The sequence below is a fragment of the Varanus komodoensis genome, unplaced genomic scaffold (genome assembly GCF_004798865.1).
Source record: "Varanus komodoensis strain SLA01 unplaced genomic scaffold, ASM479886v1 scaffold32, whole genome shotgun sequence".
NCBI lineage: Eukaryota > Metazoa > Chordata > Lepidosauria > Squamata > Varanidae > Varanus > Varanus komodoensis.
Genome location: NW_025335798.1, coordinates 659,514 through 680,843, shown reverse-complemented (window position 1 = coordinate 680,843; position 21,330 = coordinate 659,514). Strand labels below are relative to the sequence as shown.

General features: G+C 47.1%; 1 protein-coding gene across 1 annotated transcript; it reads right to left on the bottom strand.

The window, feature by feature from the left end:
• Positions 1–1,028: 1,028 nt before the first annotated feature.
• Positions 1,029–14,081, bottom strand: LOC123027524 (calcium-binding protein 2-like). The gene is made up of 6 exons (XM_044438459.1): positions 13,848–14,081; positions 8,232–8,262; positions 6,780–6,923; positions 5,138–5,247; positions 2,246–2,393; positions 1,029–1,562 (listed from the first exon to the last, which is right to left on the bottom strand). The coding sequence occupies exons 1-6, from the start codon at positions 14,079–14,081 to the stop codon at positions 1,534–1,536; spliced, it is 696 nt and encodes a 231-aa protein (XP_044294394.1). The 3' UTR covers positions 1,029–1,533.
• Positions 14,082–21,330: the final 7,249 nt, after the last annotated feature.

The following is a 21,330-nucleotide window of genomic DNA, read 5'->3' as shown; positions in this document are numbered from 1 at the left end:
TTTTTGTACTAGAAAGGCAGGTTGCAAATCTTTGAATGAAACAAAGAAATACATTTTGTATTCCAAAGCAGTAAGCCAACAATGATCTAACAATTATTTATATAGAACAAGGACAAATCTAGAAACATTTCCAATGATACCCAATGCTGCATGTGCACAACACAAACTCCAACTATAATATTTCTCCAGGGATGGAAAGAAAAGGAAAGAAGCAGCTTATAATTGCTTATAGCAGCTTTCCTCACCTTAGTACCTCCCAGATTTGCTGGACTCCCACAGCCATCCTGGCAATCCTGGGAGCTGCAGTCTAATACGCCTAGAGGGTACCAAGTTGGGGAAGACTGCCCTACGGAGCTCCTTATCTCTTTTCTAGCGCCCTACATGGACGAGGTTGCTGCATGCTCAGTTGGGCCATCTAAGCAAGGCCCAGCACTGCCTGCTCCAGCTCTTGGTGGCTCTCTGGGGCCCCAGGCAGTGCCTTTTCCTGATGCTGCTACTGTTACCTGCTAGCCTCTCGGAGGCAGATGCTGGTGCCTGAGCCTGGGGGCTTTTGCAGGCAGGGCATGTGCTCTCCCCCTTTAGTCTGACTGTGCAGGGCCCAGCGAGCTCTTGGTGGAGGTGAGAGTAAGGTTTGGATGAGGACTTAAACCACTGCAGCCCACAAAACCTAGGAAGGGGGGGTTTCAGCAATGTCATCCTTAAGAAGCAGTCCACATTTTGTGGGAATGCTTAGCAATGAACTGCCCAGAGCAACTACCCTCGGAAGTGGGTTCACTTGCTACCACTCTGTCATCTGACTTCCCACTGAACTGATTTAACAAAAGAGAACACACCCAGTGGTGGTTTAGAGGATGGGATTACAGGGTTCCTTTCCCTCCATCTTGGAGCCTCTCCAATGATGCCTTTCATTTATTAATTTTGCCCCAGGGAGTGATACATTTCTCCATTCAGTTCAGAAGAATGTCAACAGCCCACGGAGAAATGAAGTATTCATTTTTGCACTGATTCTAGTGAAAGTGTCTAGGAATTCTGGCTCCTGGATGAAGCCTCAGGTTGCGCAGAGAACTTGGACACAGAAAAATCACGGGGCCTTCACATTTGATCCATGGTTGAGAGTGATTTTTCCATGCCTGTTGACAGTTTTCCAGGACCAGAAGAATTTGGTGTGAGCTTTTGTGTACTTCCTGTTAACAGGGAGGGGAAACTGCCAGGCAGATTCTTTTGGGCTGTCTAGACAATTTGCCTCAAGGCAGGATAAGTTCCCTTCGGACATGGCTTGCAGCCTGGCACCTCTCCAGCTCCCCAGCGATACCTTACATCACATGAAGACTGAATTAAATGTGTAGGTGGGGTTTCGTGGCTTTCAGTGAAGTCCAGAAGGTTTCCACAGAAGACAATTCATCCTTCCATGGGTGATGTCCCACTATCTCCAGGAGGTGGAAAGAGATCAAAGGGCAGCCCATTTCCTTTGACTACTGAAAAAGGAGGATAATGCTGGAAGGGGCGAGACAGCCCCTTCCCCTCCAGATCTGGTTACCTGGATGACAGCATCATCACAAATTCTGAAAGAAGCAGGAAGGGAAGAATTAGTCTCCAAGCTGGAGCAGGCACTGGGGAATGTTGATTGGAGTTGCACTTTAATACCAACAAATCAAATTTGCACTTCCCCAAACTAACGTACCAATTGGAACACATTTTTGCTCTTCTCACCATACAATTCCTTAACCCAAACAGGTATACATAAATGTGCACATTAGAGAGGACTGTTTGCCAAACCCCACCCCCCAAAAAACCCCTGCATGTATTTGGGGAAATTGCATACAAAATGCATGTGAATGTTCACGTGCACAAAAATGTGAACTGATATAAATTTTCATGTACACTTACAAACAGAAGAGAAGGATCTGCAAACAGTGTGGAAACAAAATGAAAGAGGCAGATTGGTTCTTCTGTGGAGGCAGGGTTATGTGAACAGAAGCAGGGAGACATGGCTAACATTGTAGATCTTTGTAGGGAATGGCAAAGATCCAAACCATGCATGGGCTTGCTCTGAATGGTCAGCAGATGTGGCCAGGGTAGTGGGTGATGGAAAAGTGGATTTGCCTGTGGGTGTAAAAGAAGCGAGATGCACGGAGAGCCAATCCCCAGTCCTTGTGGAGTGCAAGGAGGACACTCTGGCCAGGTGTAGCTCTCTGCAGGACTTTCGGGGAGGAGCGATAAGAGGGAATGGGCTGCGTTCTCTCACCATCAAAGTCCACTTTTCCATCCCCATTGAGATCAACGTCCTGTAGGATCTCATCCACTTCTTGGGCCTTCAGTTGCTCACCTAGAAGGGCACCCACAGCCTGGCGAAGCTCTGCCTCGCTGATTGCTCCATCCCCATCTGTATCGAACTTCAGAGAGAAGAAAACAGTTAAGGACTGATTTCTGCAGCTTTCACTCCAGCTTCTGCCTTTCTTTTCCAGCCACTCTTTCCCCTCCCCATTATCCAGGCTTTCTGCCACTCCTCTTCTTCTCCTGCCCACCTGCAGTCCCTAATCCTCTTCAGTCCATTCCATCTCTGCTCTTCTGCCCTAAGCCAACAACAATTTCATAAAATCACAGAATCATGGAGCTGGAAGGAGCCAGAAGGCCATCAGGTCCAGCCCCATGCCCTGCACTCTGGAATGGATGGGAAGAGATCTTGCCCTTCCTCTTTATGACAGCCTTTCAGGTACTTGTAGAGTGCTATCATAGCCTCCCTCAGTTTTCTCTTCTTGAGGCTGAACATGCCTAGTTCTCTCAATCTTTCCTCACAGGGCTCTGCCTCCAGTCTCTGAATCATCCTTGTCACCTCCTCTGTACCCTATCTAGCCCTTTTGTGTCTTTTTAAAACTTAGGTGCTGGACACAGTACTCTAGGTGAGGTATGACTAGAGCTGAGAATAGGAGAACTAGTACTTCACGTTTTCTGGAAGTGATATTTCTGTTAATGCAGTCCAAAATAGCATTTGCCCCTTTTGCAGCTGCATTACACTGTGAGCTCATATTTAGCTTGTGATCTGCAGCAATCCAAGTTCCTTCTTGTTGAGCCAAGTATTCCCCATTTTGAAATGATACATTTGATTTCTTGTTCCTAAATGGAGAACTTCACATTTGTCCCTACTGAAGTTCATTCTATTATTCACTGCCCAGTGTTCTAACCTACCGAGACCATCCTGTATCTTACCTCTGTCTTCCAGGGCATTTGCTATTTGACACTGAATTTGGGTGCCTTCCCATGTGCCCCATTCCCATGTATTGATCAAGGACTAAACCCATTGCCTCCCAATGATCTAATCCCATGCCCTTCTACTATGTGTGAATGAAGCACCTCTGCCGCTGGAGACCACCGCATGGCTCTCCCCCACTCAGCTGGCATTCAGTCGCTTGTTAAGGGGCCAGTCCTGTAGGGAAATTCTGCACAAGGAGCTCCACCCATGTAGCCACATGTTCCCAGCAACCGTGTGTGGGACAGCACCCCGGGGAAAGCGGCTCCCACACCACTGGAGTGGGAGGCTGCAAAGGAAGCCTGCATCTCACTTTTATGTGCCAAGCCCTCCATAGCAGCTTGCAGCCCTCCCATGCGGAGATCAACAGCTGGCCGTCATTTGAAAAACTGTTCCTCATGCCTTACCAATAAAGGCATGTATGAAACCTTTCAGATGCCTGGAATTTTGGATAATCATATATGTGCCCAGAAGATCAAAGAAAGGCTGTCACAAAAGCAGCATTAGGACAGAACGCTATAAACATCTGTAGCATCTTACATGTTTCGAAATGGTCACTTCAGAGCTTACATATAACACAGAGCCCTATTCCTATCCCTCAGACAGGCCCAGTGTTAAGCAACCAGGGTGCTAAGAAATGCTGCTGTTCACGTGGATAGAAAGTAGAGGGCACTGCATGAATATCTCTAGTCAAATCCTGTGATTTAATTATACTGCAAGAGTTCCATCATAGGCATTCAGCCATTTCCCCCTATCATAATTCTCCAGTTCTGTGGTGCCACTGAGGTGCAAACATGGAACTTTTTTCAGCCTAAGGGATGAATTCAGTTCTGGAGCAGGATTGGGCAGCTACCTTCCGGAGGGAGACAGAGTGAAAGGTGAGATAGGCAGTGCCAGGACCAACCCATCCAATGCCAAAAGAACTGTTGCCAGTGAGATGTGGCCTCTACCTCTCTTGCAGCCACCCCTGTCCTCCAATTCTATGGCAATAAGCAATTTGATCAAAATCGATCAAGATTATGCCTGAGACATTTTGCAGACAAAAGTGCGGCAAAGATGATTTGTCTGCAAAGCAGGGTTCTCGCAAGACCCTGAATGGACTGAAATAGTATTTATGCCTTTTCTAAACTCCCTGTCAAATGTCACATTGCTAGTCCTGTAGCATATCAAAGCAGATGATAGTTTAAGCACACACACATCTTATAAATCATACTTTGTGTTACTTGGGTTGTTGCAGCCCTGTACACACTAACCTGGGAGTAAGCTAGCTTCTAAGAAGACATGTACAGGATCACGCTGTCAGTCACCCTGGGTTGCATTTTGCAGAGAATCCATTACTTTTTCCAACTGTACAATTTGTTCCATGATAACTATTACACCATGTAACTCTGCTCAGCTGAAGGGACAGGTACTGGGGAACAAGCACCTCGGTCCCATCCCAGGCCTGCTCTGCTCACTGGCTAGTTTCCACCCACACTCCTAGCCCAAGACTCGGGACCAGTTTCAGGCTTCTGAGGACCCCTGGGCAAGACGCCCTGAGGCGAGCCCCTCTCGCTATGAGTCTGCCTTCTCACGGCCACCGCCACCAGTTGCTAGTGTGCTTCACCCCCTCTGAGCAGGAAGGCCGTGGCATCTTGTTGCCTTCCTTCTCACATCACAGTTTTCCATCTGTGCCAAGAGATCACTGTGCTGAAGAGGAGGAATAACCGGCAGGTGCCCAACCTTGACTAGAATCCCTGTCTGCATTCTTCTGGCAGGGATTATAGAAAGATCATGTACCAGTGCAAATAAAACATTGCCTGAAATATAATCATACATCTTCCCCTCCCATTCATTTGCGTCCCATTTTCATCATCCACCCCTCCCTCCCTCCCATTCATTTTCACCTACCTCACGGAAGGCAATTTTCAGCTCCCTCACGCCCACCATGTGCGCTGTCTCCTCACGCAGCTTGGGGCCCATCATCTCCACAAAGTCCTCGAAGTCTACACGCCCTCCCACTGTGAGGAAAGAGCACAAGGAAAGGGCAGTTTCCCAAGTTAGTAGGACAGACGATGCAACCCTATACATGGCTACTCAGAAGTAGATCCAGTGGCATCAATGGGGCTTAACCCCAGGCAAGTGCATACAGAATTGTAGTCTCAGAAGCAGTTTTGGGTGGTGTAGGAAATGGTGTTATTATCATAGTTATGACTGATATAATTGATTATGACAGTTATAATTCTATTATTTCTTATTTTATTATGTGGTATTAATGGATACAGATACTACCTTTCTACAAAGTATTTGAATGGCTTCAGTGATAATAGAAGGGAATATATTCAAACTCTCTGAATTCAGCTTCACGCTATCTAAAATGGCATAGAGGTACATGGGTTACTCCTCTGTACCACTTCTCCTGCACTACACTGAATGAGCACCAGTTTCTGAGTTCAGAGGCATATGCTCATCTCCATAGAATTGTGCCCTAAGCAGTATGTAAGGCTACAAACAAACAAACATACTAGAAAACCATAATTGTTCTATCAAAGGGGTAGAAGACTCAGTGCCCTCTATGTTTTGGACTACAATTCCTATAATTCAATATCATTGTCCATACTGGTTGAAACTGATGGATGTTGCAGTCTCCTCTCGCCTGCAAAAAAAAAAAAAAGTCTGAAGGATAATAGGTTGTTCTATAAAATGCTTTCATTCTTAGCTGTTCCAGATTTGTAACGGCAGCTGTGGCATGTGAAATGGCAAGAGGTTCGTGTGAGCCCAGCTTGGTGTGGTGTTTAGAGTGCTGGGCTGGGGACTCAGGAGATCTGGGTTCTAGTCCCCCCACTCAGCCCTCAAAGTATGCGAGGTAACTTTGGGCCAGTCACACATTCTCAGCCCAACCTACCTCACAGGGTTGTTGTGAGGAATAACATGGGGAGAAGGGACATGTAAGTTGCCTTGGATTTCTTACCAGGAGAAAAATGGTGGGATATACATGTAATAAAAATTACTACTAAAGAATACATAAATAAATGTCAGTTTGGTGTCCACGTATGCCGAACTATACGCCTGTCTGTTGAATGAAAGACACAGCCATTCTTCACCTTCTATCCAAATTCCCTGAAAGGGGGACTGAAATATGAAGAATTGCTGCAAATACTGCTTTTCAAGCTGTCCTTAAAGATAGTGGGTTAGATCCACAAATTGCCTTCTGTGAATAAAAGGGATCAGCTCACAGAAGGTGACTTGGGCTGATTTGGGGGGTTGCCCCAACCCCACAGCTCACCCCATGCAGCAGGATCTCCTGACCCATCATCGGGAGGCTGGAGGGGCTGCTATGGGCAGGAAGGGGCTGGGAAGCCTGCGTGCCCTGGACCAGTTCCATGCTCCTGACCTTTGCAGAGGAACCACGAGAAATGACGCAACTCTGGGCTACAGGGGCATCCTGAAGCCTTTGGGCTAAGAGGAATTGGGTGGGAGATCCTGGGGCCGGACGAGGGTAGGAGACTAGGGATGGGACAGGGAGAGAGGGGAACAGAAAGGCCCGACTCACTCCGCATTTTGATGTGCTGGGAGATCTCGATCAGCTCCATCTCCGTGGGCATGTAGCCCATGGTGCGCATGCACTCTCCCAGGTCCTTGTAGCTGATGTAGCCATCCTGGTCCGTGTCAAACTCCTTGAAGGCATCTAGCAGCTCTGCCCGGAAGAGACACGTTGCAGAGGTGAGACAAGCCTTTCCTGCTGTGATCTCCCTTCTTGATTGCGGGTGGGCATAGTGGGAGTTCCAAAAAAGACCCACAGTATTGGAGGGGATGGCTGGACAAAAGAAGGAATCTGCATGCCCCTCGCAGGGTGCTGGCCCTCTTGTTGTGAGCCGCTTAGCTAGCATTTCTCTCCCTCCTCCCCACCCCAACCACCATCCCATGCTTTACCTCTGCCTCTGAATTCCTGATAGGTAACATCGACAGCAAAACTATTCGCCATCCCCAATTTAGGAAATACACTCAGAGGATGTGCAGTGTTGCATTTTAAACTCACTGAACTCATAGCACCATTATCAGGGCTACAGGAATATATTGGGGTGGGGGGAGCTTCTGCTACTATCTGGTTGGTCATGGGGGGGCGGGGGCTGGTCAGCAGGGTCCTGAATCTCAGCCTCCAGATGCAGCCCTAGTTGCACCATTGCCTTCTAGGTGAGGTTCCTCTGCTGGAGGCTAGAATGACTCGGCCACATTCACAGAATTTTGCAAGGGATCCAGGTGTCACCGCCTTCCACTTGCAACTCTCCCACATTTTCCTGACCCTTCTTTCATCTTTCCCCCTTTAGAATGGAAAATCCACGCAGGAGAAGATGGAATAGCTGCGCAAAGCCTTCCAATCACTAGTATTAGGAGCTCACTGTCTGTTAGCACCCTTATTTTGTGGAGCACCAAAGGTTACAATCATGATTTACTAGCAAACATTCTGCTTGCTAGACAGCAAAGAACTGGGAGGTGGGGCAAAGGCAACATGTCTGTATTACTGATCCTTCGTATCAGATATACATTCAATATGGTCAATATTGCATATATTGGTCTATTTTGCATAGGCCTTGGTGCATAAAAAGGAAGGGAAGGTATATGTAGGAAATCACATGGGTAGATGTCTATTGTGTCTATTACCCCAACACATCTTTCTTGTCCTTCTAATAATGACACTGAAGGTCTCTGTGCTAAACTGGGGATCACATAAAGAATTCATCACAAACAAGTCACGTAATTTTTACAGAGATGCAAGTTGTGTCATGTGTGATTCTTAAATAAATAAATTATTTGAATCACAAATGTGGAATATGGCTTGTTGTTGTTGCTCTGATACATCCTCTTGGGTCTTTTCCAAAGTGAATACATCTTAGGGATTCAAAAAGGCAAGGGGAACAGTGCGAAGTCCTTTTACCGAGAAACAGAACATTGTATTCCTGCTTCCCCTGCCCCGCAGTTCCCCGCCTCTGCTTTGCCAACTCACCATCCAGCTCCACTGGAGAAAGTTCCCTCTCCTGGCAAAATGGAGGAAAAAGCAGAAGAATGAGTCAGAGCCCTGCTTTCTATCTGAAGATTTCCACTTATCAGAATATCACCATTTGCTCCAAGAGCAAAACTAAACCAGGGAAGTAGGGGCCTCCTACGAGGCATTCATTCATTTCTTATCAGTTTTGGGGGAAGGTGTTGGAAGGGGCTATGATTAGGTGGAGGTGATGGTAATGGCGGGGAGTTTCCAAGACTGTGTGTCTGCGTGTGGCAGAAAGCTGCGATCCGCAGTGCTAAAGGCAGTGGAAGCAGAAGCTAGGCTGCCAAATGGGGCATACCAGGGTGTGGTGGGTTGGAGCCAGCTCTCATTCTGCCTCAAGCTGATATACTTAATCCCCTCTGTTGCCTTCAGTGGTGGTGGGTCTCTAAAATAACTTCCTGATGTGGCCACAGCAAGCTCAGAAGGCTTTGAATGAAGCAGTAGATCCACTGTTTCCTTCCCCTCTGACTCTACTTAAGACTGCACGCAAGCTACCTTACCCTTTGCACAGAGTGCAGGTTAGGAAGAGTAATCAATTGATTAATGTAATAATAGTCTACCTTTTGACCAAAAACAAAGGTGCACAAGTTGGCAAACAAAACATAGTTTAAAATTTAATTATAAAAGTAAATACGTTTAAAACTCAATTAAAAGCACAGCATTAATATAAACAGCACCGGCCCTTCTGCAACAAAGGTCAGTTTGAACACACACACACACACACACACACACACACACAGAGAGAGAGAGAGAGAGAGAGAGAGAGAGAGAGAGAGAGAGAGATGCTGTTGCTGTGCAGAACAGCAAGATGGAGGGAAGTTTCCGAGTGTGGGGTGGCCATGGAGAAGGCCTATGTTGCAGTCCCATCAAATTCATCTCTGGAAGGGACACTAGCAAGAGAAAAGCTTCCCCTGAAAGTCTGACAATCTGGGCAAGCTGATATAGAAAAAGCTGGGTCTTATTTCTACAGGAAATGTTTTGGTGCCAGATTTGCTGGGGAGAGTTTTTCAGCTTGGGCACTGGTGCCAGCGATTTACTTCTGAGAGAGGTAAATGGAGAGTCAAGAGCAATTGGAAGGTTAACAGATCTACATTTTAAAAGTTTGCATTGGACTTAAAAATAGGCTGGCAGAAAAATAACATCTTAAATTTGCTATATCTATATGTTTATATCATTAGGACAAGATGAAAAACCATGACCAATTTCATAGAATCTAATCAGACATCCATCTCCCATTCCAGTTTTTCAGAGCGAGCTAATTCTTCAACTAGAGAACAAATCAATGCCAACTAACACCAGCCCCAGGGGAAAAGAAAACTATGTATTTCTATCAATACATCAACAATTTTCTGAGTTCCTTCAAAACACCGTAAAGGGAATAACAAAGACAAGGTTTCAGAAAAACATCAGCAATTCTGTACAAAATACGTAGGATCTGATCTCTATCATAATACAGTAGAAACCAATTAGGTATAAAGTGGAATTGCTAAGGGTTCCTGCTAAGCCAACTTGTCCCTACTGTTTCAGGAACAATATCTGTTCTTTGTATCTTTATCCTGCTAACAGCAAATTCAAATGGTGAGTGCTGAGAGAAGTGGAGCCAAAGGAGGGCCACTGAAAAACTATAGGGAGGCTTCAGCTTTTTCGTGGAACCCTGAGGGTTACAAAAATACAAAAGCTCATTAAAAAAACCCCTTAAGGGACAAAATAGCCTCTGTACAAGTTCAGGAGCTACTGCATGTTGAGTGTTAGTTTGAAAAGGACATGGGAAAATATGGGGAAGGAAGGATGGAATGAAATCAGGTATTCTAGAGAAGGGCATGGCTTGCTGGCTGGTGCTCAGACAGGACAGCCCCCCCCCCCCCCCCTGGGGGGGGCAGGCTGAAACATTTTGGGGAGGCCTCACTTGCCTTACTGTCAAAGAAATAACTCCCTGCCAGAGCCCTCGGAGAAGTCCCGTCTCTCTGAAGGAAGCTGATTAACGTGGAGGAAGCTTGCATAATGAAGGGAGGGCTCCGAGCAGCCCTCCCCACTTCCACCCCAGAGAGAAATCGCTTCCCAAATTAACCTGCTGAAGGTTGGATTAAATGGATTGGAGGTCAAGCACAGCTCTGCTGGCCCTTTCTCAGCCATTCCTGTAAGAACAGAAGCGGCCTACTCACAGGGTCTTAAGTGAAACTGGAAGGTGCTGGTGCTGTGGGGGCGCTGCCTGCCCATGACCCCTCAGCAGAGGCTTCTGGGAGGCCTTGCCAGTCTGGAGAGAGCCCTGGGAAGCCCCCGAGGAACTGGGCTACCATTTCTCCAGTCCTTTCCCCCACCTACTGGTCTGGCTAATGGGATTTCCTGGCCTCCCAGCAGGGCATCAGCCCTGGGCTATTTATATGAGCTAATTAAGCAAGGGCCAGGAAGGATGTTGTGAGGGGCTGGAGATCATCTCCCCAATCACAGGGGTGTCCCGGTGGATCCTGCACCTCCTTATCGCCATTCTGCCTCCTGAAGCAGTTCAGCCTCTGCCCTACCACTGACGGCCTGTTGTGCCTGCACAGAATCATCAGGGTGCCTTTGGACAGCTCTGCCTCCAACAGGGGTGCGGGACCTCAAGCTTAAGGTCTCAGCCCCATTGCTGAAGTGGCCTTGGCCCCACTGCCTTTCACCTGGTGCTCTTCTGGCTGTTTTGCATTGCTCCCTGTCCTATTTTAAAGGTTGAAATGTCTCTCATAAGACAGGACCATCTCAAGAGATTTTGGTGAAGAACAAGAGGAGGCCTTCTCCTACCCCATATTCAAGCCAACTGGACTAGCAGTTGACTGTCTTCAGCGGTGGGGGTGCCAGAGAATCTTCTACCACACCTGCAGGCAGCAGGCTGGTGTGGCTGGCACAGAGCAACCATGTGGCACACGGCTCTGTCCTCCAACACCTTGCCGCCTCCTTCCAGCACCTGGCACGTGAAGCAACCTCATCACTCTGTTGAATGGTTGGGCAGGCCCAACAGAAGGCCTAGGCATTGGCAGGAAGAGCTTTACGCTAAAGTATGCTTGCGCTCCAGCCCTTCCCCGCTTGCCTCTGGCTTGCCCGCCACTGGAATTAGGATCCTGATTGCTTCTTGAAAATGGAATTCAGCTGACAGAGGTTCCATTCTCCTGGCCTACAGGGCTCAGACACAGGAACACCGGAGAAAGGCAATCAGTGGCAAGGCGGAGGAGAGGAAGTAAGGCCTGAATGGGTCTGTGCGTCCTAGCTAGTGAGCCAACTGTAAACGCAGGGGCACATTAAAATGTCAATTAACCCAGATTCATTCCTATTTCCCCAGGTAGGATGTGTGCACGCGCACGCACACGTACACCCCAGCTCACCTGTCTGTTTTTTCTCTATATGATCTTGCAGAGCTTTCACTTTTCAGAGGTTGTTTCCCCTTTTGTAAAGGAAGTTGCCCTTGGCCCTCTGTAATGGTGGATGGAGGGAGGAGGACTGTCAATGGTAGTGCAGATGAAGGATGGGGGAGCAGGGATGGGGGGGTGTTTTCCACCACAGAGAGTGACCTTACAGCAGGTCGGGCTATATTTGTCCATCCAGCCCAAAATGGTCTGGGGTGGCTAGCGGTGGCTCACCGAGGCCTGCAGCAGATGGAGGACTTTTCACCAACTGCTCCTTGATCCTTTTAACTAGAGATGCCTGGGACTGAACCATGGACCTTGTGCATGCAAGTCTGGTCTCTGAGCTAGGGTCCTCCCAGGCGGACTGCGTGCATGCCCCCTACATCTACGATGTACATCTATATCTCGTACTGTGCACTGGTTTTTTTTTAAAGCATGCAGGAAAAGTGACAATCTTCCAGCAGTGAAATGTTGCTTCGGAAAAGGCAAGTTCAGGCTTTATAACCAGCAACAGGTCATTAAGTTCAAGTATGGGTCAAATTCCTCTAGAGTATCCACGCCATCTTGACCTGCTTCTAGCATTCCATCTGCATCCTGACCCTGGGAATTCAGCCCTTCTGCATGGAAGATCATAATCACGCTTCATGCACCCCCACAACACTCCGCAAATTCTATGCTGGTCCTGCAAGGCCTATTTTCGAGCAGCAGGGCTGCTCCAGAAGTGCGCTCTATTTACCTTCTGCTCAAACAAACCATTTCCTCTCAAAAAGCTCAGGGGAAACCAGTTCCACAAGACTGCTACAAAAGCAGGAGGCTGTACTCAGCAAAGGTCTGGCAGAAGGATGGTACTCCACCAGTCATGGAACTGTTTTGAAAAATTGTTTGTCTTAAAAAGATGGTATACAATTAAGGGATCAGTCCTATGCCCCTTAGACAGTGCTGTGTGGGTGGGGCATAAGGCGGTTTGGATTCCCAGCTCGGGGCTGGGAATGCATCCTCCAACCCTCCCAACCACTCCCATAGCTGGTGTGCAAGGAACTACATTGGCTGCCTCCCTGGGGCTGAGGAAGCGACCTCGGCGAGGGGTGAAAGGGTGTTCTAGTGGGCAGTGAGGAAGAAAGACTAGAGAGGTCAGGGCATAACATATCTTGTGTCCTCTGCAGCCTCCTCCTCTTTTCCTCCAAAGCTTAGTGATGGGCAGACGGCTCTTGAAAATGCGGAGCAGGAGCAGCAAGAAGGTAACCTCTGCAGCTCCTCCTGCATTGCCTGCGCATTTGGAAGCAATTATCTCTGTAAAATTGCTTCCTGCATGACTATAGACTCAGAGAGTTATAGAACAGTAGAGCTGGAAGGGGCCGAGGGTGCCATCAGGTCCAACCCCCTGCTCAGTGCAGGACTCCAGGTTAAAGCAACCTGCTCAGACGGCTGTCCAGTTGCCTCTCGGGTGCCTCAAGGTGTCTGTGTATTTTTTAAATTAAGAATTAAAGATCCTTAGCGGGAGAGGGGTCAGAAGCAGCTACCAAATTGGTGTTGAGGCCTCCAACATATACACCTGTCATTGACACTGAGAAGGTAAGTGGAATCCGTGCTCACTGCCCAAGAGAGCGATCTGTTAAAATACCTGCTTCGAGGTATTTGCACCCAACCTGACCTGAGGGATGACTGCAAATGAACAGCATCCCCTTCCCAGAAATCTGCATAATATTTTGCTGGTATTTACTTTATAAAACTGTATTATTTAATTACATTATAGTATTCCGTACCCACCCTCCCTTTCCCCTTCTCATTGCTGCCTTTCCTTAGCCTGCCTCTCCCTTCCTCCCCCCCTGACTTCATTCTCTTTCCTGCGTTCCATGAACAGAACCTGTAACAAAATGTTGCAGCGTGCAGCGCTCTTGTCCATGGTTCTAACCAGCCATGCTGCTGTCCTGGATGCTCAGATCCATTCCCACCACCCATGGCTTTCTGGTTCCCTGCCCCCTCCACAATCTGCCCATATTCTGTGACACTGACCAAACTCAGCCCTTATTGGGGGCAGCCAGAATGCCTGCTGATAAGGCCCACTTCTGTGCAGGTGCCACCGTGTTGGCTTTGCACGAATCCATGCTCAGAAAGCCATTTTGCTCACAGAGCTGCCCTGCTTGCTGCAGTTGCGCCCTTCCCTTGCACCTTCCCCCTCCGTCTGCAGGTACGGCCTCACCTTGCCAAAGACAGTGTTAAGGAACGGCGAGTATGCCTTGATGGCAGCTGCATGAGGGTCAGCTTGATGCTTTTTGCTGTGCCTGCGCCCGTGGCCAGACTGGGAGCTTCGCCGCGATTCAGAGCCAGAGCTTTTGCTGCCCTTGGGCTCGCCTTCCTCCTTCTGGGGCTGATCACCTTCCTCCGCTGCGCCCTTCACCGGGCCCTCTGGCTCCCCAGACTGCTTGCGTGGCATGGGACAGGTGTGCCTCTCGGATGTGGGATTTGGGCACTGCTTGCAGACTCAGAATATGGGGGCTTAAGAAGAAGTGGAGAAATCTTCTTATACTCCACCTCCAGGGAGGAGGGGGGTGGGAGAAAGCCAATTAGTGGGGATTATTAGGGAGATACTGGTGCTGGCTTTAGCCCCTTAGAGCTGCCCTCATCCATGGCTTCTAGCACAAAGCCTCCCCTCTCTACAGTCCCCGTGTGGGAGGGACTGCAGCCCAGTGGCCGCACATGTGCTGTGACAGGCGGATCGCTTCAGGCAGGACAGGAACCAGCCAGCTCCAGTTAAGTCTTCTCAAGCAGCAGAGCTGTGAAAGACACCTTTGGCCAAGGCAGTGGAGAAGGATGTGGTCCAGGATGCCCTGCCTGTCCTCTGGCAACAGATAACCAAGTGAGCAAAAAAGACACATGGTAAAATTCCCTGACAAGGTGCATTATTCTAAATGCTTGTGGAGACAGACCATTTTTGTATGTATTTGAGAATGATTAAGAAGAGGGCTTTTCTGTATGAATTTGTTTGTGGCTTTTACTGACTCCCTGGGAAAGGTGTCACCTTAATCCATCAGGTCATCTGTGTGCAGGCTCCCTGGAGGCTGGAGACAGAGCTTGTGGGATTGGAGGAGAGGCTGGGAGCATCTGGGAAGTGAAGAAGCTCATGGCATCACTGGGAGCCTCAAGAAAGGAGAGCTCCAAGGAGTCACAAAAATTGGGCCACTGGCACCCCAGCCATCAGTCAATTTGATGAAAACTATGCTTGGACTACTACTCACTAATGCAGTTGCTGGAGTCTTGGGGGCTAGCGGGAGGCTATCCTCTGATTTTTCAGTGCATCTCCCAAATATTTGAAAGATATTGTCTCAGCCTGGAAGATGATTCTTTGGAAATGGAGTTGTGCCCACAACTTCACAAACATGCCTGAAAAATATTGTCCAGGAGATGCACACAACCCATCTGTAGCATCAGCCCCTCTCCACATTCCTTCAACTCTAGCTCCACACAGTGGCTAAATTTTTTTATCCTGGGCATAAGATACAGAGCAATGGGATCCTGGGAACATAGAAGGAAGCCCTTCTGTGTCAAATGTGATTAATTCCCCCTTGGGGCTAGGCTGTGTGTGGGACCAGAGTCCAAAGAGTCCTCTCTCCCTCTTGCCTACTCTCTCAAACTCTTCCAGAAGAGGGACAGATCACTCTTGCCACAGATCTGAGCTTAAATGCTCCCAGAAAGCTCTTGCTTGCCTTGTGGCTAATGGGGCAAACAAAGTATCTAATAAATAAATAAGGCTGTTTCCCCATCCCTGCTCTAGGAAGTGTGCACAGGACTATAGGCAGTGTTTCTGTTTCGAGAAAAAAATCCGACTCTGGGGAAGTGGTGGCCAGGATATTCCCACAATGAAAGGAATATAATGTCTTATAGCAGCCTTCCTCAGCTCCGTACTCTCCATACTACAACTCCACCCACAGGCAGAATGGCCATGAGTGACAGAAGTTGTAAACCAGCACATCTGGACTACTGATCTATGCCGTGCTGCTGCAGATGATGGGGGTTCTACCCCAGCGTATCTGGAGAGGCACGTCTAGCACTGCACTGAAGTTGCAAGTGAGTTCCAGTCATGTGCAGGGCATGCACCCTTTGGAACAAGTGGAACTGATCTGTACTAGCATTTTATCATGGGACTGTAGCATCAGTCTCACACACCAGGCACACAACACATTCCTCAACCCATTGACTCCCTCAGAACTGTTTTCCCCACAACCTACACTTAAGGGTTTTTTTTTTAATGCTTCCAGTTTGCATGGGCTACAAAGTCATCTGTCTTCCAGCTTCCCAGGACTATCGTTTTTAATGGCAAAGGCAGTTTTTATAACATTTGTTCTCACCTTCTTCCCCCTCCCATGTTTTTCTCATTCTCCTTCCTCTCCCTGCTCTTTCCTCACGCTGAGTTTGATGGGACTTGTGGCAGGAAATACGTGACATTTTGTGTATTTTTCACTCTGCGCCTACAAGCTGCACAGCTGTGAATAACCAGGCAACCACTTTTAAAACCTGCATTCCTGCATATCTGCAAAAGTGTGTATGCTGCCAGCAGAGAAAAACCAAACCGATTGAAACAGCCGTAGGCCCTCTCATTTCTTCCATAATTACAGTGCTACACTGCAATGGCCTGCGGCTTGTGCTCATACTTTTAACAGACGATAAAACACATGTGAACTTGCTAACTCTGATTTCCCCATAAATACAACACCATGAATCAGTATGTGGCATTTGATTGCAGCATAAATATGATGGATACTGTACTATACCCTTTAACTTGTGCCCCCAGAGTATCCACTGCATTTCAAGAAATTATTTGCGCTGTGGTATCATCCAAATAAAAGGAACTCCAGTTTAAACCCTAAACTGGGTTGAACAGGCAATTAGAGAATACAAAAACAAATCAAGAAGTCATTTTATTTAATAAGATCTGTATTACTTGGTGTCAAAGCAGGCATATTTTCAATTTGCACACAGTTCAATCTCAGTCAAGGTTACCACTTTATTGTTAAACTAAGAAGGCCATCACAAAACTCACAGAGAACAGAACATAATAAGAAATAGCAAAGTAAGTGAAACTAGTTTCAAAGAGGCAAGCCTGGCACCGTCGTTACTGGTTTTTCGGCGCCAGGTAAAGACCTTTTTATTTAAACATCATTTTAATTGTTAAAATATATGATCTGGCCAGGGCAACTTCTTCTTCCTTCTCTTTTCTCCTCCTATATTCTTTATTTACTTATTTTATACTGTTAATTTTAATTTTATATTATTATGTTTGTATCTCAGTGTATTTTTTGTATTTTTGTATTTAGTGGTAATTTATTATGTTCTATTGTATTTCAATGTATTTTATTGTGTTGTAAGCCGCCCCGAGGCTTCGGCAAGTGGCGGCATAGAAATGTAATAATAATAATAATAATAATAATAATAATAATAATAATAATATGATAAAGAATAGTATGCATAAGTTTCTTTACAATGTAATACATTTTGCTTTGTCTGATCAAATGTCCTCCATGTCTGATCAATCGCTGCAACTCCCTATGAGAGATACTTCCCTGGGTAGATTCAAGGAGACAAGACTGTTTTAAAAAGGTCATCAGCATTTTGCAACCCAAATGTCTCATTAAAATTCTTCCTAGAAACGGCACATATGGCACGATATTAAACATAACAGTAACATTTTAAATTCCTGAAGCTCTATAAATATAGGACAGCCAATCTGTTGGTAACAGCTTTGAAGATGTTGGAATAATTTTGATTGAAATACTGCATTTATGGAAGAATTGCGTTGTTGTTATAAAAATAAAAAAGTGGGAGGAGATATTTTAGAAAATGGAAGTACATAAGACTGGATTCCTATGCATACTTGCCTGGGGATGCACTGGAGCGTCTGCATCTCATTGCAGGGCATCTTTTGTATCCACGTTCCACTGCTTTTTGGAAGAAGAAGAGGCCACAATGAAGTCCTTATCACCTTCATACATTCCCTCAATCTTTGTCACATTTTGGAACCTATGCCAAGTTCCAGCGCCTGCATTTTAGTTTCACACTGGCACATCCATTTGTTGTCAATTTTGGAAGCCTGTTTTCCTTCATTCTAGTCAATTGGAAATGATAAAGATTGCCATAAAGAATGTGCAGTTTACCATGAAAGCTTACGGAAAAATAAGCCCCATCAAGTCCAAACATTACTGCCAGGTATGTGTATTCAGGATTCCAGCCGTAATGGGCATTGCTCCTATTTTTGTTGTAATATTTGCCACAGGAAGTTTCTAGAGAGTAATGTGTCATTTATAATTCACTTACCTTGGATCACCTCCAAATCACAGAGCAACATCCTAGCTGAGAAAACACTTTCCAAGCATGTACCCTGAAGTTTGGATAGATGCATGTCCTTCTTCAGCTTTTGCAAGAACCTGGACAATTTGGGAAGACATACATGGTTATCTCAGTGGCTTAAGGTAGTCATGTGTTAACCAAGGAACTTCAAAGAAAGAGGGATCAAGGTCTATCACACATCGGCTAGTTTATCAATGCTTTGATGTCTCCATTATCACCAAGAAGTATTTGGTGAATTGCCACAGTTATTCTAGCATAATGTCACTAGCCAGTTCAAACTATTTTAAGCCACATAAACAGCGCAGTGGCAGCTTCAAATAACATGCTACGTTTTGAGGGGAGGGGTTCCTAAACCTCACTGCAAGCCATGGCTAATTGGGATGTTTAATAAGCCACCTCAGGTGAAGCAAAGGAGATTCACATGTCATGCTAAGCCACACCCTGAGTGGCTTACTAAATCTTGTGAACCTTACCGGTGTTTGTACTTTCTGTACTGCATTACCTTCTGCTCTCACAGGCCAGTGACCTGGTTCCATAGCCATCACCTTGAATATTCAAAACCATAAGCTGTGTTAGGGCTGTGAGCGGCTTGGTAGCAGCCCCAGCAACCTACCCTCACTGGGTTCTCACATGCCAAAAAGCTCTAATGTGTACCTGCTGTGGCTTGAATATTCGCAAGTTCACCCTCCACTGCAATGAAAAGCCTCACAAGGCAATGCAATTCTGATGGTTTCTTGTTACATGCAAAACAGGCCAATAACTTTGTTAGTAATTAATGGGCCCCAAGAATGTGGCTCAATTCACATGATTGTAGTAGGCTAAACAAGCCACAAATGACCCACCTGTCACAGCTAGCCATGTTGTCCAAACCTAGACAGTAGGGCTGTTTTGTTGGGGAAACAACCCTCAAATGACCCTTGAGCTGTTGCTGGGCTATTTTTAGGTTTGGACAATATAACAAGTTATGGTAAATTATGACCAGCATGCACTGCAGCTTAAGCAAGCCATGGGGACTTTCTTAATCCATCATGATCATCTGAACCAGGTCACTTGTTGCTTTTGTTCCAACTAATATAGTGATCCTTCTGGAAATGTCTCATAGTGAAAGGCTAAGAAACAGAAACTATCTTTGGGGGCTTGGTTATAGCTAGTGATCTCAAAACATATGCTTCCTATCCCTGTAAACACTTCCTTGGGTATAAAAGCCCCATTGAATTCACTGCAAAGACATGTATAGGATTGCAGCCTTAGACAATCATTTTAAGTATAGCGATGGCTTATCCCTTTCCTAATGCACAACTGGATTGCTGAAAACATGTTGGAAATGTGCATTTGATTCTGTTTCAATATCACTTTGAGAGAATTCCCAGAATCCAATATTAAACCATGCTACGTGTTGTAGATTAATGAGCAACCAAGATTATTAGCCACTATATATAGCAATATATTCACACCTTTATAACATTTATGATCATACACATTATGATGGCACTTAACCTTGGGCTCAAAACACAAATGTAGATTAGAATCAACATATCCTTCAGAAAATACTCCGATTACAAACAAGTCACACCTTTTAAACTCTCAATGAGTGAAACAAGATCTCTCAAAGGCATGCAATAGGCAGCTCCCTCAGTTGAACTGAGGGCACAATCCTGTACATGTTTAGAGAGGGAAAGGGCCTCCAATTCCCAGCATGCTTAAAGGACTGCAAGCTGCAGGGTGGAGAAATTAACCTTGTTGGACTTTTTGAGAGCTGCTGCCAATCAGTTGACACTACTGGGCTTGATGGACCTTGATGGACCTTCAGCCTACCCCAGCTGAAGCCCTCCAGATGTGTTGGGCTCCCATGGTCCATGACCATGTGGGCAGTGGCATGCTGCCTGGGGACAGTGGAGTTGTGACCCTACTCATCTGAAGGGGAAGGATGGCCCAGATGTTTTGATGATCAAGCAGCTATATATGAGAAAAAAATTTTAAATGTGGAGTAGTTCTCTTCTAATGACAGGCAGCAGAGTTATTTCATCATGCCTCTGCTCCCAATAGATTTCTTTTCGGGGGGGGGGATTCTTCCCATGTTCAGATCCCGATGCAATCATGCGTGTGTTGTGGCTGTTGTTTATACACACCCATTCAGAGTAGGCTTTTCTCCAGGGAGGAGCAGCTGCTTTTTATTCTAAAATTCTGAAATTGTCACAAAGGTGCAGAAGTGTGTGAGTTCCTGTACGTGATGCTATGGGGACAATCCACCTCACTGGAGCAGTGACTATAGTATCTTTTGTGCCACTTGAGTAATTTGTGGCAACCACCAGCAACTCTTTGCCATTCCTGATCGGTCTCCTGTATCCACCTTTATAATCTAAACTGGAGCAAGAAACCTACTGTCGCCTCGCTCCCAACCACCCGTTGCTTCATATTTTATTTCCTAATGCCTTAATTGACGGGACTATATAAAGAAAAATAAGCCATAACGGCGGAAGCAGCTGCCTGGTGGTTGGTTCGAATATAGTCCAAGGCACGCTCAGATTAGAGCAGAGCTCAAACTGCATCCCCCGCGCCGGCCAATAGATTTCTCCCGCATGACCAAGGCAAGTTTGGCAGGCTTCCAACCCGCACCCTGGTGCCGAAGTGCGCAGGGGGAAGCCAACGGTAGATGACACCTTCTATGCTCATGTCGCATTACGAAGAATGGGAGAACAGGTCCCTGCCCCGCGGGGCTTACGCTCGTGACCTATTCCCCAGTCTATCTTGGGGAGACTTTACCATAATTAAAGGGAATTGTCGGTGTGGGTGCCCCCCTCTAGTGGCCAGGGCTTTATTTGTAAGAAGAGAGGTCTCGAAGCTCACGATTCATGCAACGGGGCCCTAGAAGTTCCCACGTCCTCTTTTCATTATTCGGTAGAACTGAAAAGCACTTGGCGCATGCTTAAGGACACTCTCTTCTTGCGGATGACGACTGGTTCAAACCTGGGCTTGTCCCGCCACGGAAAATCAGGTTCCAGCCTGCACACTGGCCACGGCCCCTCCGTTGCAGCCTCTGAAGATGCGGCTATACCCCTCGCCAAAGTAGCGCCGCCCCTGCAACTACCGCAGCGGCGCGCCGCCCACCCCTCTTCCGAGCGGGCTCGCCCGAGCAGCGGCGCGGGGCGTGCGGCGCCCGCAGTGGCCCGCTGCTGACCCCGGGGGCGGGCCTTGGCGCCTCCCTCCGCCGGCGCGCTGCTCCCGCAGGGCAGGTAACAGCGGAGCGGAGAAGGGAGGAAAGGCTTCCTCCGCCGGCCTCACTGTCTCTGTCACTTCCTGTGGCGGCCGGGAGTCCAGCCCAGTCCGGGCACTCCGCCCCT

Coding starts and splice junctions, on each gene's coding strand:
- LOC123027524 (XM_044438459.1), bottom strand. CDS start 14,081: ATGCCACGCAAGCAGTCTGGGGAGCCAGAGGGCCCGGTGAAGGGCGCA. Junction 8,263..13,847: donor TTAACACTGTCTTTGGCAAG/GTGAGGCCGTAC, acceptor CCATTTTGCCAG/GAGAGGGAACTTTCTCCAGT. Junction 1,563..2,245: donor TGGAAAAGTGGACTTTGATG/GTGAGAGAACGC, acceptor TGCTTCTTTCAG/AATTTGTGATGATGCTGTCA.